Source organism: Zingiber officinale, chromosome 11A (assembly GCF_018446385.1).
Source record: "Zingiber officinale cultivar Zhangliang chromosome 11A, Zo_v1.1, whole genome shotgun sequence".
In the NCBI taxonomy this organism is placed as follows: domain Eukaryota; kingdom Viridiplantae; phylum Streptophyta; class Magnoliopsida; order Zingiberales; family Zingiberaceae; genus Zingiber; species Zingiber officinale.
Window position 1 is genome coordinate 20967387 of NC_056006.1, and position 16434 is coordinate 20983820.

Genomic DNA, 16434 nt, shown 5'->3' on the forward strand with positions numbered 1-16434 from the left:
TGTGAGTTGTAATTCATAATACAGCCTACATGTCGTGCCTCTCCTCTTTCATTCTAGTTGTAAAATTAGACTACACTCGAATGTAACTCAAGTTTTCTTTAGATTTTGTAATGTATAAATTAGAGAAGAATAAGTCTACTTGATGACAGTGAAATAGGGAGAAGGACAACAACACATGATGACCAAGGAAACACTTGGAGAAGATGCTTTTCCCTAGGTTGAATTTTCAATCTTCTCATTGGCTTGAGAGGATCATAGGTAATGGGGCCATAACCATGTCACGATTTCTTTTATGCATATATGTGATGTATGCCATGATATGCTATGATTGTATATGATGTATGTGTAGTTTAATCATGATTAGGTCTTTTAAATATGTGTACCAAAGTTTGATACTCACTTCTAGCTCGATTAATTGTAGTAAGGTTTTGTCAAAGCAAAGTGACTCGATTTATCTTGCTAGAGTGCGAAAGGACAATTGTGATGTCCGGCTACTAATACTTTGGGTGTGACTTAACTAAGTTGAGAACTTAGAGGCATATTCTATACTATGAAATTCAAAATTATACTAGTCTTGGGCAATTAGCCAAAGCTAACTCAAGATGAGTTATAATGAAATTTCATAAGATGGGCAAATGAACAAATAGTCTTGTTCACACAATGATACAAGAGTTACATATGATATAATTGGTAAATGTTGCCTACCTAAGTTATACTAAGTCTTGGGCGATTAGCCAAAGCTAACTCAAGATGCGGTATAATATGTATCTTGTCCCACATAAATGTTATCGCGATTTGATTTGGAGCTAGTAGTGTGGGTAAAACTACATCCATGACTTGCTCCTACCAAAGCTTTACAATTTAGTGGGAGAATCATTTAATTAAAGACCTAGTTAAATGATCAAAATATGATACTTATTTCTACATTTTATTGTTGGATTAAGTCCAATTCAAACTAGACTCAAGGAGTCAATTCAAATTAATGAAATGTGATTCATTGAATTTGAATTGTATGAGATTAATTGAGTAAGACTCGATTGAATTAGACTTGAGTTAGACTCAAGTGAATTAGACTTGAGTTAGACCACTACAACAAAAACCTTCATAGACATCGGTTTTCCACCGGTGTCTATTTCATTTTCGACCGATGTCTATGAAACCGATGTTAAAAGTCTGCCATTTTAGACATCGGGTAAAAACCGGTGTAGTATCACTTAACGACACCGGTCTTCGAATCGATTATTAACCGGTGTAGTATCACTTAACGACACCGTTTCATCAACGGTGTAAAACTGATGTAATATTGTATGTTAATAACACCAGTTTTGGCAGCGGTAAATGACCGATGTAATATTAGTTAATAACACCGGTTTTGCAGCGGTGGAAAACCGATGTAATATGTATATTTTTTAACAGCACACATTTGATTTCCGAAACAATGAAAACTGACAATAAAAAAAATACACAAATATTCACAAATTATACAAATATTCTTCATTCAATAATATCCATAAAATACACAAATATTCACAAATTATATAAATAATCTTCTTACAACAATATCCATAAAATACCCAAACATTCTTTTTACATCAAAAGCTAGCTAATAGATATCAAAATCCAGGTAGAACATTCTTTTAACACATCAAGGTAGAACCGCACTTCAAATGTAATCTAGCATGCATTCAATCCACTCGAACCGCACTTTATCAATTTCAACTCTGAAGTACTTGAGATTTATAAACTGTAAAAACACATAAATCCATCATATGTCAAATAACTAAAACAAATGTGTACATGTATCAAATAAAATAGAATACTGAGTTTTTAAAAGTTGCTGTGGAAGATAACGAATATAACATAGAATCTAAAACTTTCATATATGACACTTAGTATATGCTGCTTAGAATATAACATAGATAATTTGCTCCTTCTAATTCAAGTGTACAGATTGATAAGAACCGACAGCATCATACAACAACTTACTAGGCATGATAATGGTTGAACAAAGAAATATGACTACACAACAAATCCAGTGAAGGAAGCATAGAAGAACAAAGCTACCTCTGATGAAGAGATATACTATTTATTGTACTACCTCTGATGCCATCTTGGTATCCTGAATATCCTGCACTAAGCCCCCTATTTTCTGTGATTTCTGCTACCAACCACAGCAGCAAGGAATGCGGCAATAAGGCAGCTGGCTCCTTAGTTCAGCACCCAAAACAGCAAGTTAGAGCTTCCTTTTGGGTCCATTCAATCCTCTAGTAAGTAGAAACTATTTTCCCTTTGGTTTATGATGGATTTGGAGTGTCTTGACCTAAGATATAATCCTCTTGTAGCCCTCTATATTAAAGGCCAGCATACATGGAAAATTCAGCATGTTCTTCTGAAGTCATAACAGGGTAGGTAAACTTTACTTGTAGTTTTTATTTATTTGCTTCATGTAGGAGTAGATTCTAGTAAATTCCCACACATTTAATGTTTAATGACAGGATGAATTTTGAATTTAAGTAATAGCAATAAAGTTAAACTAGATAACTTGGACAACGTATGATTTGAACACATCAGAAACAATTCAAAGAAATGTCAATCAATCAAAAAAAATTAAAGAAATCAGTCATAGGACAACATCGAGGCTGAGGCAAAATAATTAGCTTGCCTTTTGTGCTTCAGTCAAGGTGCGACCAAATCGAGGAGGAGCAGACCTCTTAGTTAGTCTTTTTACATCTACCTCTGCTCCCCTGTTAGAGTGTAAAGAAATGCAACAAGGAGAATAAGAATCAAATAAAAGATAAAGAACATATTAGGAAAAGTGCAAACATTGTGTCTACAAACTCCCTAATATTCTGAACATTTAAATGTTCCTCTCTTCAAGAAGAAAAGTACATGGATATATTGCTGGATGGAAAGCCCTAACAAATATTTTCACCATTTCATATTTAGGTATTTCTGCCAGACTTCACAACACAACCCCGGTAGATCATACCTATTTACTACAAAATAAACAGAGTCTGGCTTTGCTTGGATAACTGTTTTGGTAAAACCCAGCTTATCAACAGGCCACAGCTCATCCCCAAAGAAGCTGCTTGTGTACAATACTTGGTCTCCAACCCTAAGTCCTGCCTTTGCTGCATTTCCACTAGAATCTACTGCCTAGAAAATAATCAATCATGGTACATTAGTCAACCAAAAAAGATTAACCAAATGCCTATCGATATTATATCACTTGATTGGCGTTCTATTTTTATTATGTAGCATTAGAAGTGACAATAGTCTTGAATAGAATTCAATGCAAAAATAAGATTAACATATCATCATGATGAAAATGAGAGCATTATGGTAACGTCAAGCTACTGGCTAACTTTACCTAGAAATGAAATCTATGCGAGAAATAGATACAAAATTTAAACAGAAACAATCAGGGTGAAAAAAAGACATCCACTCTGCATCTTGTCGATGGAGCCAGAAGCCCCCGTCTGTTTGCAGTGTTGGTACCACTGTCTTTTATTTCAGGAACACATTTATTGAAGTGAGAACTATAAACCGATTAGCTGCTTGTGAGAATGCATGGTATTGTATCAGCTGCAAAAAACAATAAAAATTTGTCAAATTACTAGACATAACAGTAAAAGCTATAAATGATTGAGCAACTGGTATCTGTGTTACTTTCAAATAGAACAAAACAATTTATAATCAGTTCCCTGTAATTTGATAAGAAGATAAATTGACAAATATATATTGCATCACAAGAGTTTTAAGATGACTTATTGAAGTTCAATCTTGCCCATTACTAGTTACTAGTAGCATCACAAATGTAAATCTGGTAGGTAATGACATACCATTCAACGGTTGACCAATAGAATGCGCAACTTGGTTCAATTTTTCCTTTACAGTCTGCAATGCAATAAAAAATATTTTCCTATAAGTACTAAAAGATATCCTAGATAAAACCATGGCCAAAGAACATGAGAAAAATGCATCTCGATAGAAAGAGATGTCTAAAAATTTGTAGTATTGTAATATGACCAGAAATATGGTGCATAAATTTGCAGTCATACCTCGAATTCTGCATGACTAATAGCCTTATAGGGTAGCTAAAATTCAGACATGAGTGACCTCTACGAGCAATAGAACATAATTTTGGTAAATGAAATTAGATAAGAGCTCCAAACCTCATACAAGGTATCCAGAATATACCTATGACTCGGGGCTTTCTAATCGGAATCGATAGCGGAAAAGAGAAGTCTCCATGGAAAGAAACCATTTCCTTAATTCATCCCTAGGAGGTGAAGGAGATAGCACTCAGGAAAGATAGTGTGATATCAAAATAAAACATGACCATAAAAATCAAAACCTACATTCGACAATATGCAAGACGAAGAACGAAGTGTGAAATGATATCTTTGTTCATGACCTCTGATGGATCTTGATGCCTCATATGTGCTCTCCATAGTTCAGTTACCTAATTTTCCCAAAATAAAACATATATTTAAAAGTAAAATGAACGATCCAAACAAAATCACACGCAATACCAATCTCTCCATCTCTTCGGGCCTTTTTCCTCGAGGCAAACCATCTGAAATACCCTGCAGGACTTCATGAAAACAATCGAATATAAGTTACCAACAAAGCCAAAGAGATGCAGGATAGGGAAGTTGATCAAGGAAGGGGAGGTATACAACGAACCACAAACCCTAGAAATGGGAAAAGATGAGGTTTTGCAAGGTACCTCGGAGGCGATCTATGGCGTAGAGTTCAAAATCTTAATAATGGAGGACTTCGTCGAGTTCATCAAATACAAAATCCTAAGTAAACTTAATCTGTTAGAAAATGGAAGGCATAATAACCTTTTGAAACATTGGTAAACTCTAAACTCAAATTATCACTCTTCAAATATCAAACAATGTATATGTTAGTTTTTAACCTTGTCGTTTCATATCCAATGCAGTGTGGTGACATCTCGTAGTGAAAGATAAAAAAAACAAGTATATACGAGGTTTATGAGATTTATATTCCAAACCAAGTTTCTGTTGGAATTATTTCCAACTATGAATTTATTTTAATGTGCTTTGTGGTTGTCAAATGTCATCTTTAAGACAGAATTATCAATCAAATAACAAGTGGAACACATTTTAATTAAGGGCAAGGTTTGTTCTATTTCATTCAGATTTCCCCATGAGTGGTTTAGCATTTGAACCACAAGTACTCATAACATAGATATAGGTATGCAAGACTTTGTAATAAGTCTAAAACTCAAAATTCTACATAGCACGTTTCCAGGTTAAATCCAGAATTTATACCATGTAGCTTGGCACATTACTTCACTGATAATATCTAAAGCCCAATGTGGGACTTCCAGTCAAAAGCCTAGAGAACTTTAGATCCTTAAGGGAAAAAAAGTTCAAAACCATGCCAAGCTATTAACCTGTAAATCATTAGTGGAAGCTCTTGACTGTGCTCATTACTTTTGCTACAAGAAAGTAGGAAAGGAAAATGTACATTAGCTAATCTCACATGAATGATAGTATCAGCACCAAAGTTGATCCTCCACTGGAGCATCTCAGACCACATATGAGTAGCTTTTTCAATATTGAACCCTCGTGCCTTTAGAAATCTGGAAATGATAAGTCAAAGGTTCAAAAGAAAATGTGTAGCATGATAAATCATAATCTTACACTAAAATTAGATGCATTTGATAGATCATTCTGACATCCTTAAGTGTGTTCAATCCTTGAGAAGCAATAAGAGTTGATGAGTAGGTGGTTAATAGATTCCAATGAAAAACCACATGTAATTAAGTCATGATCAATTGGTCTAGATGCTTTAAGGCCTGAGTGTGAACTTGTCCAAGTAGGATTAACCAACTATTGAGAGGAATGAAAAATTATATTATGTCACACAATCCTCCTCCTCAAGCTATAATATAAATGGTATCTATATCCAGCTTATTATGTAAATTAAACAAGATCTCACAGAAGAAAAAGATAAAATGAACTGAGACATGATAACAATGAAAATGAAAATGCCAAAACTAGCACAACAACCTTGCATTGATGATTGGTTGAGGTTTATGGCGATCTTCTTCCTTTTACTTCCCTTCAAATTTAATGAATTGTGGATTTTGAAATTTGTGAGGATGAAATGATAATAGCTCTAGTGGGATAAGGTTTGGTTGTTGTTGTTGTTGTTGAGGATGAAATCATAACTTGTGAGATGTTGCCAAATGAAATAAATAAATTAGGATTCCAACATCTAAGACTTAATATTGAGAGAAAATGAGCAAATGTGGAGAGACAACGACAACAAATGGTTTTCATAGACTAAAAGGAGTTTATGATAATAACCAAGAACACAATCACACTTGGACCGAATCTGGCTTCAAATGTTGTGAGCTTACTTCGAACCATATTAAATTGATTTTGTTCCTTTTACTGTGATTGTGTTATTCAACCTTAAGAGATGAAGATCCCACAACATGGACATGTGGTGGAGGTAATTCTACATTTTTAAAGCACAAGATAATATCTACATGGTCTGAGACAATAAGTTGTAGCAAGTGGTGAACAGGTGGTATTAGAGGAATGTGATCCCTAAGTTACACAGAGCTCCCTGAACAGGTGGTGAACAAGTGGGTATTACACAGAGCTCCCTGAACTCTCCTCTCCAAATGTGCAGAAGTTCCCTAAGTTATCCTTCAACTACTCAAAGCTTCTTGAGCTCTTCTCTGATTACTCAGCAGAGCCAAACAGACGCAGGATAGGGAAGTTGATCAAGGAAGGGGAGGTATACAACGAACCACAAACCCTAGAAATGGGAAAAGATGAGGTTTTGTAAGGTACCTCGGAGGTGATCTATGGCATAGAGTTCAAAATCTTCCATCCGGACCTCGAGGGAATAGACAACGAACTACAAACCCTAGAAATGGGAAAAGATGAGGTTTTGCAAGGTACCTCGGAGGCGATCTATGGCGTAGAGTTCAAAATCTTCCAGCCGGACCTCGAGGGAGTATACAACGAACCACAAACCTTATAAATGGGAAAAGATGAGGTTTTGCAAGGTACCTCGGAGGCGATCTATGCCGTAGAGTTCAAAATCTTCCAGCCGAACCTCGAGCGCAGGCGCGGAGCGGTAGAAAGAGAGTTTAGCCGACGTTGTCGAGGCGGCAGCATGAGTCGATTCCCTCTGTGATCGAACAATCTCCATTCCCTACGTCTGTGAATGCTCCAGCAGCTGAGGACTCGGTGGTTATTCGTGTGAGGGTTTGGCCAGATTTGTGGGCAAGCTAGAAAAGGCAGAAAGCCGTGTGTTGAAATGAGGCTAAGAGATGGCTGAGAGAGATGAGGAAGGGGAAGAGGGAGATGAGGCTGAGAGAGATGGCTGGATGCCCAGCGGCGAGGAGGAAAGTGGTGGTGGAGTCGTGACGGTATACGGACGGCGCAATATAGGTTTAGGTTTGGAGGGAAGAATGAAATGTTACAAATTTTGGTTAAGTATTGGTGGAAAAATTAAAATATTTTATTTTGGTTCATTAACATCGGGTTTTAAAAACCGTTGTTAAAACCGGTGTCTATTAACGAAAAAAAAGGCGCTCATAGACATCGCCTAAAAAATCGATGTCTATGAGCTAAAATATGCGCTCATAGACACCGGTTTTTGGAAAACCCGGTATAAAATACTCAAAGACATCGATTTTTACTTGAAACTGTTGTTGTTCCACTGATGTCTATGAGGGATTTTGTTGTAGTGGACTCAAGTGAGGAGACTTGAGTTAGACTCAAGTGAGGATTAATGAGACATTCATTGAATTTCAAAATCCAATGATACATTTGATTCAATTTTCAAAATTAAAATGAGGAGTTATTTGAAATGAGGAGTTACAAGTGTGTGGTCCTTAATGGAGAGTAATACTCATTAAGGCTATTAATGCTAATTAAGAGTTTTCATTGGATGAAAATACTTAAGTGTTTTTCTCTTCATTTTGGCTTACTTCATTTTCATTGCTCCTCTCCTCTCTTGCACGAAATCCACTCCATAGGTTGCTAGTACAACCTTTCTCCATTTTGTGAGTTTGTGAGACAAACGAACGCTTGTTTGTGTGGATACCATAGAGACGTGAACGTGAGATCGTGCTGTGATCCGAGCTGTCGGGAATCCGTGAGCATGCACCAAAGGTATAATCTCTCATGTTAGAAAACTTAGTATATATAGAAATTTTTCTTTCCCTTCGCATGGATCTTTTGGAGGAAATATATTTTTTTACTGCGTGTTTAGCAACATATTTCCTTACAGTGGTATCAGAGCCACTTGCGAAGGGATATACTAAGTTTTAGAGTTTTTATATGTGATATAGAAAATCATGATAGGTTTATTATGATCTGCAAAATTATGAGTTTCGGCCAAGAAAATTAATGTTTTGTTGAGAACGAAATATAGTTGGTATGTGACCAACATGGTCTCAGCCAAAGGTGTTTTGTTTAGAATGGAACATAGTCGGTCTTAAGGGTAGTAAGGTCTCGGGCATGGCAGCAACTCATAAACGAGTATGCAAAATTAATTTTGTTTTGGGGGTGTTGCCCCCTAACCCCCGCAAGGGGCACTGCCCCTTGACCCCGCCCGCTAACCGGCTAGTAGGACCGCCGTGGAGTTGCGACTCATAATTTGTTATTACAATCATAGTAAATTTATGTAGTAAATATATTGTGAATATATATGACATGGTGCATGGTTATGACCCTTGAACCCCCTATGTGGTTGTGTGTGTTGTTGTAATTCATAATACGGTCTGCGTGTCATGCCTTCATCCCTTTTATTCCTATTGTAATTTAGACTACACTCGAATGTAACTCGAGTTTCTTTAGTTGTTGTAATGTATAAATTGGAAAGAAATTAGTCTATTGGACGATGGGTGAAAAGGAAGGAAGGAAGAACAACGACACACAGCGACAAAGGGAGTGCTTGGAGAAGCTGCTTTGACCTAGGTGGACTCATCACTCTTCTCATTGGCTTGAGAAGATCGTAGTTTATGGGGGGCATAACCGTGTCACATTTTGATTTATGCATATATGTGTGATTGGTGCTTTGTGATGTATTAGATACATGTTTAATATATATAATTAGGTCATTTTAGAATATGCCTACTAAAAGTTTAATACTCACATCTAGCTCGATCAATTGTAGTCAGGTTTTGCCAAAGTAAAGTGACTCAATTTATCTTGCTAGAGTGAGATAGGACAATTGTGATGTCCGACTATTAAACTTGGGTGCGACTTAACTAAGTTGTCTCTTTTAGAATGAGAGCTTAGAGGCATATCTCATAAGATGGAATTCAAATTGTGCTAGTCTTGGGCGATTAGCCAAAGCTAACTCAAGATGAGCTATAATATGAATTTCATAAGATGGGCAAATGAACAAATAGTATTGTTCATCTAGCTATACAAGAGTTGCATTTGATGCAATTGGTATAAGATGTCTACCTACATTATACGAGTCTTGGGCGATTAGCCAAAGCTAACTCAAGATGAGGTATAATATGGGTCTTGTCCCACATGAATGTTATCGCGATTTGAATTGGAGCTAGTAGTGTGGGTAAAACCACAACCATGACTCGCTCCTACCAAGCTTTATAATTCTGTGGAAGAATCATTTAATTAAAGGCCTAATTAAATGATCGATATATGATACTAAGTTCTGCATTATGTTGTTGTAGATAATCATGTCATCAAATACGTCGAACACTCTCTCTCTACGATCTGTCCTTGATAAGGACAAGCTCAATGGAGCTAACTTCCTGGACTGGTACAGAAACTTGAGAATAGTTCTCAAGCAAGAACGAAAACTCACTACAACAAAATCGCTCATAGACATCAGTGGAACAACAACAATTTTAAGCAAAAACCGATGTCTTTGAGTATTTTACACCGGTTTTTCCAAAAATCGGTGTCTATGAGCGCAGATTTTCGCTCATAGACATCGATTTTTTTAGCCGATGTCTATGAGCGCCTTTTTTTCATTAATAGACACCGATTTTAGCCGCGGTTTTTAAAACCGGTGTCTATGAACCAAAATTCTGGCCGACTTTCTTAGCGCCCTTTCTTTTGGGTTTCTCCTCGCCTTGGATGAAGCAACCAGCCAATTTATCTCCCCAATTTTGAAGAATTCGACATGGCGAAATTAGCACTCCTCTTCCTTTGATCCCATTTCTCGCTCCCTCTTCCCCCTTCTTTTGTTCCTTTTCATTCCGTCGATCTGTTGGCCAGATGAAGAAAGGCCGAGTTCTGGTGGAGCCGGCGGCGGCAGTAGCGGAGACGCGGTTCCGCGGCGTGCGGAAGCGGCCGTGGGGGCGGTTCGCGGCCGAGATCAGGGACCCCTGGAAGAAGGTCAGGGTGTGGCTCGGAACCTTCGACTCGGCCGAGGCTGCCGCTCTGGCCTACGACTCCGCCGCTCGCGCGTTCCGTGGTTCCAAGGCCAAGACCAACTTTCCCCTAGCCGCCGCCGCTGCGTCTCCCACCCCTACTCCTGCATTCCGCTGCCCTCCCTCCGCTGACCCAACCCTAGGGTTTTGATAAGATACAAATTGGAATTAAGCCGACCCACCTCATTCTACGCACTCATCACCGAGAGGTCCGAGACCTTGCAACAGCGGCATCGTCGTCTGCAAATCTCGAAGCGAAGATGAAAATTGTGGCGGCTTATCTCCTGGTCGTCCTCGGCGGCAACCCCAACCCCTCCGCCGATGATATCAGATCCATCCTTGAATCAGGTCGAACTCTCTTCCCTCTCATATTTATCTTGGTTTCATTTCGGTGATCCTTGTTTCTTGCTTGTAGTGGGAGCGGAGGCAGAGGATAAGAGGATCAACCACTTCCTCGCGGAAGTCAAGGGCAAGGACATAACGGAAGTCATCGCTGCCGGCCGGGAGAAGTTCGCTTCCGTGCCCTCCGGTGGCTCTGTGGCTGCCATCGGGGTCGCCGCCCCTCGTAGCGGCGGCGCGGGCGGCCCCCCAGCTGCAGAGGAGCCTAAGAAGGAGGAGAAGGTGGAGGAGAAGGAGGAATCCGACGAGGTGAAACTCCCTGTCTTTCCCTCCCGCAAATTTTCGTTTCCGACATAAATTTGTGGTTTTTTTTCTTTCTCGTTTCCAATTTCTGTTTTTGGAAAACACAAGCTATGGAGATTGGTTTGATTGCTATTTGTTGTAAGTTTTGAAGGTAATGGCAATCTTTTTTATTTTATATACTAGCATATCACTTAAACGGCTACAAGTATGCCACTTTTTCCAAATTTAATAGCACATGGTAAAGTCCTATCTTGTGATCAAGGTTCACAAAGCATATACAGAGGCATAAAGTCATGCAGACAAAGACTGAATATTGTTAGTAAAGTGCATAAACTCTCAAGTATTTGGATTAATTAGAGTTGAAGATGTAAGGGGTGGAGGGAAAAAGGAAATCTTTGTTAGTATTAATGATAAGTCGCCATGATGATTACCATTGTTATTGCTAAATTTGTTGATCTCCTATGTTTAACTCATACCTCAAGTATGTAATTAAATGGTTTAATTTCATACTTTTTCGTATTGTTGTGCATACGTAGGATTTTGTTTCTCTGCAGGGAGTTAGATGAGTGGTTTATAGACACCTAGTTGCATCTCTTATTTTCCTCTACATGTATGCACATTTTTTGACATCGGTTGGCAATTCATGTGTATTTATCTTTATTTTAACATACTTCTAACTTTTAACTATGACCAGTGCTTCTTGAATTATCTTTGAAGGTTTGGAATCTTCAACCCAGCAGTCGTGTATGATCACCTGGGAGAAATTTATTCAGCACTTATTCTGGGAAGCTTAGTGTTCTGCATTTTGTTATACTTGAAAGTGAGCTTCTGTAAATTTCAATCTAGCTTTTCCTATGGTTATTACTGTCCTTTGTTCCTAATTTGAGAGCAAGGAAAGGAGTAGCAACACTAAGCAGTTCAAAGAATTTAACTGCTACGAGAACTGTTTCAATTCAAAAACCATCTGTTTTAAAGGAGAAAAGCAAGTTGTCCTCTGGCCAACCTTCAAAAAATGCTAAGAATGTGACCAAGTAAGGATTTCGATTTTGCAGATATTCTATCATGAATTACCATGACATGTTTTTATCTATAACTGGTGTCCTGGTAGTGTTGCTGCAAAGAATATAACGTCTATTGGAATTGCACAAGAAAATCAAGCTATTAAAAGGCAAAAGCTGGATGATGGAAGATCCAAACAGGTTAATACTTTTGAAATATTTTTTCTAATAACCTTTTTTTACTTGGGACAGTATAATTATTAATATTTCATTTTGATATGGTCATAAATAGATACACAATTTGAAAAATAGAGTTCTACTCCATAAGTCGAGATTGGGTTTAGCTAGTGCTCCTGACGTGCACTCCTCTGGTGCTAAAGTTGGCCAGGGAGAGAAACCATTGCAGCAGGTACATGATAATATGGTCAACTTTATTCTTCTGATAATTAGATGAGTGTTGAAACCATTCAGTAAGACCTTCATTTGCTCATGCATCATCATCTTTAGGATGATGCAGCTTCAGTCAAACAAAGACGGCCTGCACTTACTTTTAATCACTGTTACCTAATCATGGCAGGTTATGTGCCAATGCTTAAACTTTTATTAGCTATATTTGATAGTGAAGGATTTTATCTGTTACTTGTTCCCAGATGTATCACTATTTTTACATATTACAATTATGTTTGCATGGGTGCACTCTATTCTTGCATTTCCATTCTCTGTACTAATGGTTACATGAGATTTCTCCAATCTGCATATAGATTAAACTATATTTGTGTATGTAAGTGTACTTTGTAGAATATGTAGCAGTCTTACTTTCTTCTGGTTGTCTCTTTAACCAATTGATTCTCTTTTGCTTCTTAACTGTGCATGTTTATCCTCAACAAACATTAAAAAAGCACGTCTATTTGCTAAAGTCAAATGTCATAAATTCAATGTAGCCTCATTCATTTTCTTTTTTAGTATAGAAAGTAATATATGCTCTTGATCACAGACTTAAACAGGAAAATCACTCTGTGATTTGTTTTGCTGAATAGTTAAGTCTCAATCATTAGCCAACACCAGGGAGCAGAACTACCCAAGACTAGTAGTTAATGCTCTAGATATTTCCATGGGGAATTGTGCTATAACATGTTTTGGTGTTGAGGGTTTTAGTCGTAAAAGGAGTACCATGAGATCAAATTGCATTGGAAAATGCAATTTCCTTAAAAAAATTAGTTAAATATTTATGTTTGGTACAAATGAATAACCTTATTTGTGACTTCATTAGTATTTTATTTTCAAATGTTTCATTGCCTACTCTATATGTGTTTGTTCGTGATCCAAGATATGTTGACTTAAGAGTTCAGAGGATATTTTCTAACCATATCTACTTGTGGAACCAACTGAATCACAAAAAACCTTCAAGTATTTTTTCCATTATGTGAAATCTTATGAAATGATTTATTTAGAAATCTAAAACACTTGCCCACCAATATTCAATGTTGCCATATATTCACCGTCATGGAAAAAAAATTCTCTCACATCCTTGGTCTCACTGCCAACTATAATACACATATGCATGTACTTCTGTTGCAACAATAGGATTATTTTTACTATGATGATGGGATCTTATATAATATCACATACATGTAAAAACTCTTTAAACATGGCTTAGAATATGATGTCTTTGATTTCGGCAACCACATTCTAGCTTTCATTATAAGGAATACCCAATGAATTGGGATGTCACAAGTCAATTTGAATATGGCGCATTGGAATACTTTCCTGCCTGGTCTCTATTTAAGCTTTTCAAGCTAGTTCTGCAGTTCCATGAACTTTTCAATCTCTAAAGCTCCATTCATGTTAAGTTGTTGGGAAAAGAGCATCTTGACAGAATTGAAATTCTCCTCTTTTTATCAGTAAAGTTTGATTTCTGGCTATACAATAAACACTTGCCTCACACTGCTTGTTCAATTTTCTTGCACGGAGAAGTATATTCACTAATATGAGGTCCTGGCAGAGGAAACCTTAGGTGGAATAGGTTATTCTTTGCTTTTAAATAATTGCCATTAAAACCACATGAGGATCTTACCTCTTGTTGATATTGTTGGACTTCCTTTTGCTCAACCATTTGGTTTGTGCCTTTCTTCATGCTAGTTTTTCTAGCTATGTGTTGTTATTATGCAAGTTGTATCTCATGTATTAATATCCTTCTATAATGAACAAATGAATTACTTGGCAATGCTTTTCAGCCTAATTTTTCCTATCAATGTAGCTGCAATTTATACAGTTTGTGGACAATTTTTTTTTCTTGTGCAGGGCATGGAACTGTATCCTCGTATCGGCAAAAACTTTGACATCAAGGTTTTTACAAACTGCCGATTTGGTATGATGTCCTGGGCTGTTCTTGCCGTCACATATTGCATCAAATAGGTCAATTTTATCTTTACATCTGTTCTTTGAGCTGTTGATAAATATAGCATATGAGGAAAGCACTAATATGTCAAACAACATCTGGAACAATAAAGAAATTAATTGAGGAAGAAGATGCTGACTTTACAGATGTCTGTATCCCTGGTTTTAAGCTGGGTGATAGTGAGAAATTTTTCTAATTTTCTTAGTTTAAATTGCAAATCCTTCAGATGTCAGCCTACACTTTTTTTTAACTGCTATGGGTTCCTGTAGGTATTACTTACTTGGGGTTAAAAGGCCAATTGATCTTAGTTTTGCCCATCAATGCCTCAGCTTCACGTCCAGTTTGTTAAAAGAACTTTTGGTGGCTTACAAGAGAGTTACAGTTACCCTAATATTTCCAAATGCAGTGTTTAAAGGTGCGCCTTTATAGTTGGGCGTTGCTCTCATGCGAACCATGCTCCATATGACTGACTGTAGTAACCAATAAAGAACAAATGATCATTTGGGGAGTAGGTATTTATTGCCATCGACTTGTTATCTCAAGCAATTAGGCACCTGGATGTAATGCCTTATGTCAAAGGATGGATTCCCCAAGTCGACCTTAAAAAAACATGAGAAAGACAATAATGACTGAAGGTTGTACAGTTGAGAGATTATTTGAAGCAAAACATGTAGAGTTTTCTAATTAATTCACCTATGATGCTGATATCTGGATCAAAAGACAAGATAAAAAGGATAAATACACATCAACTCTAACTTGTTTGAGTGTTCTAGTTTGAGTGTTCAAAAGGAAGCTCTAACTTGTTGTTTTGAGTGCTGAACTAAGGAGGCAGCTGCCTTCTTGCCGCATTCCTTGCTGCTGTGGTTGGTAGCAGAAATCACAGAAAATAGGGGGCTTAGTGCAGGATATTCAGGATACCAAGATGACATCAGAGGTAGTATAATAAATAGTATATCTCTTCATCAGAGGTAGCTTTGTTCTTCTATGCTTCCTTCACTGGATTTGTTGTGTAGTCATATTTCTTTGTTCAACCATTATCATGCCTAGTAAGTTGTTGTATGATGCTGTCGGTTCTTATCAATCTGTACACTTGAATTAGAAGGAGCAAATTATCTATGTTATATTCTAAGCAGCATATACTAAGTGTCATATATGAAAGTTTTAGATTCTATGTTATATTCGTTATCTTCCACAGCAGCCTTTAAAAACTCAGTATTCTATTTTATTTGATACATGCACACATTTGTTTTAGTTATTTGACATATGGTGGATTTATGTGTTTTTACAGTTTACAAATATCAAGTACTCCAGAGTTGAAATTGATGAAGTGCGGTTTGAGTGGGCTGAATGCATGCTAGATTACATTTGAGACAGTTGTACCTTGATGTGTTAACAGAATGTTATACTTTGATTTTGATATCTATTAGCTAGCTTTTGATGTAAAAAGAATGTTTGGGTATTTTATGGATATTGTTGTAAGAAGATTATTTATATAATTTGTGAATATTTGTGTATTTTATGGATATTATTGAATGAATAATATTTGTACAATTTGTGAATATTTGTGTTTTTTTTTGTTATTGTCGGTTTTAAAATCAAATCTGTGCTGTTAAAAAATATACATATTACATCGGTTTTCCACCGATGTAAAACTGGTGTTATAAAGTAATATTACATCGGTCATTTACCGCTACCAAAACTGGTGTTATTAACATACAATATTACATCGGTTTTACACCGTTGATGAAACGGTGTCGTTGAGTGATACTACACCGGTTAATAACCGATTCGAAGACCGGTGTCGTTAAGTGATACTACACCGGTTTTAACCCGATTTCTAAAATGGCAGACTTTTAACATCGGCTTCATAGACATCGGTCGAAAATCAAATAGACACCGGTGGAAAACCGATGTCTATGAGCGATTTTGTTGTAGTGACTGTACGTTCTAGAACAGCCCATTCATGAGGCACCCCCCGTTAC

The 16434-nt window shown here is 37.1% G+C and overlaps 2 protein-coding genes and 2 long non-coding RNA genes across 4 annotated transcripts; 3 read left to right on the top strand and 1 right to left on the bottom strand.

Moving 5' to 3' along the window:
• Nucleotides 1-4571: 4571 nt before the first annotated feature.
• On the bottom strand, nucleotides 4572-5825 carry LOC122031006. Its single transcript, XR_006125701.1, has 3 exons — nucleotides 5518-5825; nucleotides 4733-4808; nucleotides 4572-4597 (listed from the first exon to the last, which is right to left on the bottom strand). It is a non-coding gene; the product is annotated as an uncharacterized LOC122031006 (long non-coding RNA).
• A 4337-nt stretch (nucleotides 5826-10162) lies between these two features.
• LOC122032479 (ethylene-responsive transcription factor 3-like) lies at nucleotides 10163-10565 on the top strand. The gene has a single exon (XM_042591768.1). It carries the CDS (start codon nucleotides 10260-10262, stop codon nucleotides 10563-10565), a length of 306 nt encoding a protein of 101 aa, XP_042447702.1. The 5' UTR covers nucleotides 10163-10259.
• A 75-nt stretch (nucleotides 10566-10640) lies between these two features.
• LOC122031288 (60S acidic ribosomal protein P2B-like) lies at nucleotides 10641-11110 on the top strand. The gene is made up of 2 exons (XM_042590418.1): nucleotides 10641-10762; nucleotides 10830-11110. The coding sequence occupies exons 1-2, from the start codon at nucleotides 10675-10677 to the stop codon at nucleotides 11108-11110; spliced, it is 369 nt and encodes a 122-aa protein (XP_042446352.1). The 5' UTR covers nucleotides 10641-10674.
• Nucleotides 11111-11961: 851 nt separating this feature from the next.
• Nucleotides 11962-12403, top strand: LOC122031144. Its single transcript, XR_006125754.1, has 3 exons — nucleotides 11962-12087; nucleotides 12165-12255; nucleotides 12347-12403. It is a non-coding gene; the product is annotated as an uncharacterized LOC122031144 (long non-coding RNA).
• Nucleotides 12404-16434: the final 4031 nt, after the last annotated feature.

What these genes read in the sequence shown, in the direction of transcription:
- LOC122032479 (XM_042591768.1), top strand. Translation starts at nt 10,260, where the DNA reads ATGAAGAAAGGCCGAGTTCTGGTGGAGCCGGCGGCGGCAGTAGCGGAG.
- LOC122031288 (XM_042590418.1), top strand. Translation starts at nt 10,675, where the DNA reads ATGAAAATTGTGGCGGCTTATCTCCTGGTCGTCCTCGGCGGCAACCCC. An exon ending in CAGATCCATCCTTGAATCAG is followed by an intron (nt 10,763 to 10,829) that starts GTCGAACTCTCT and finishes TCTTGCTTGTAG; the next exon opens with TGGGAGCGGAGGCAGAGGAT.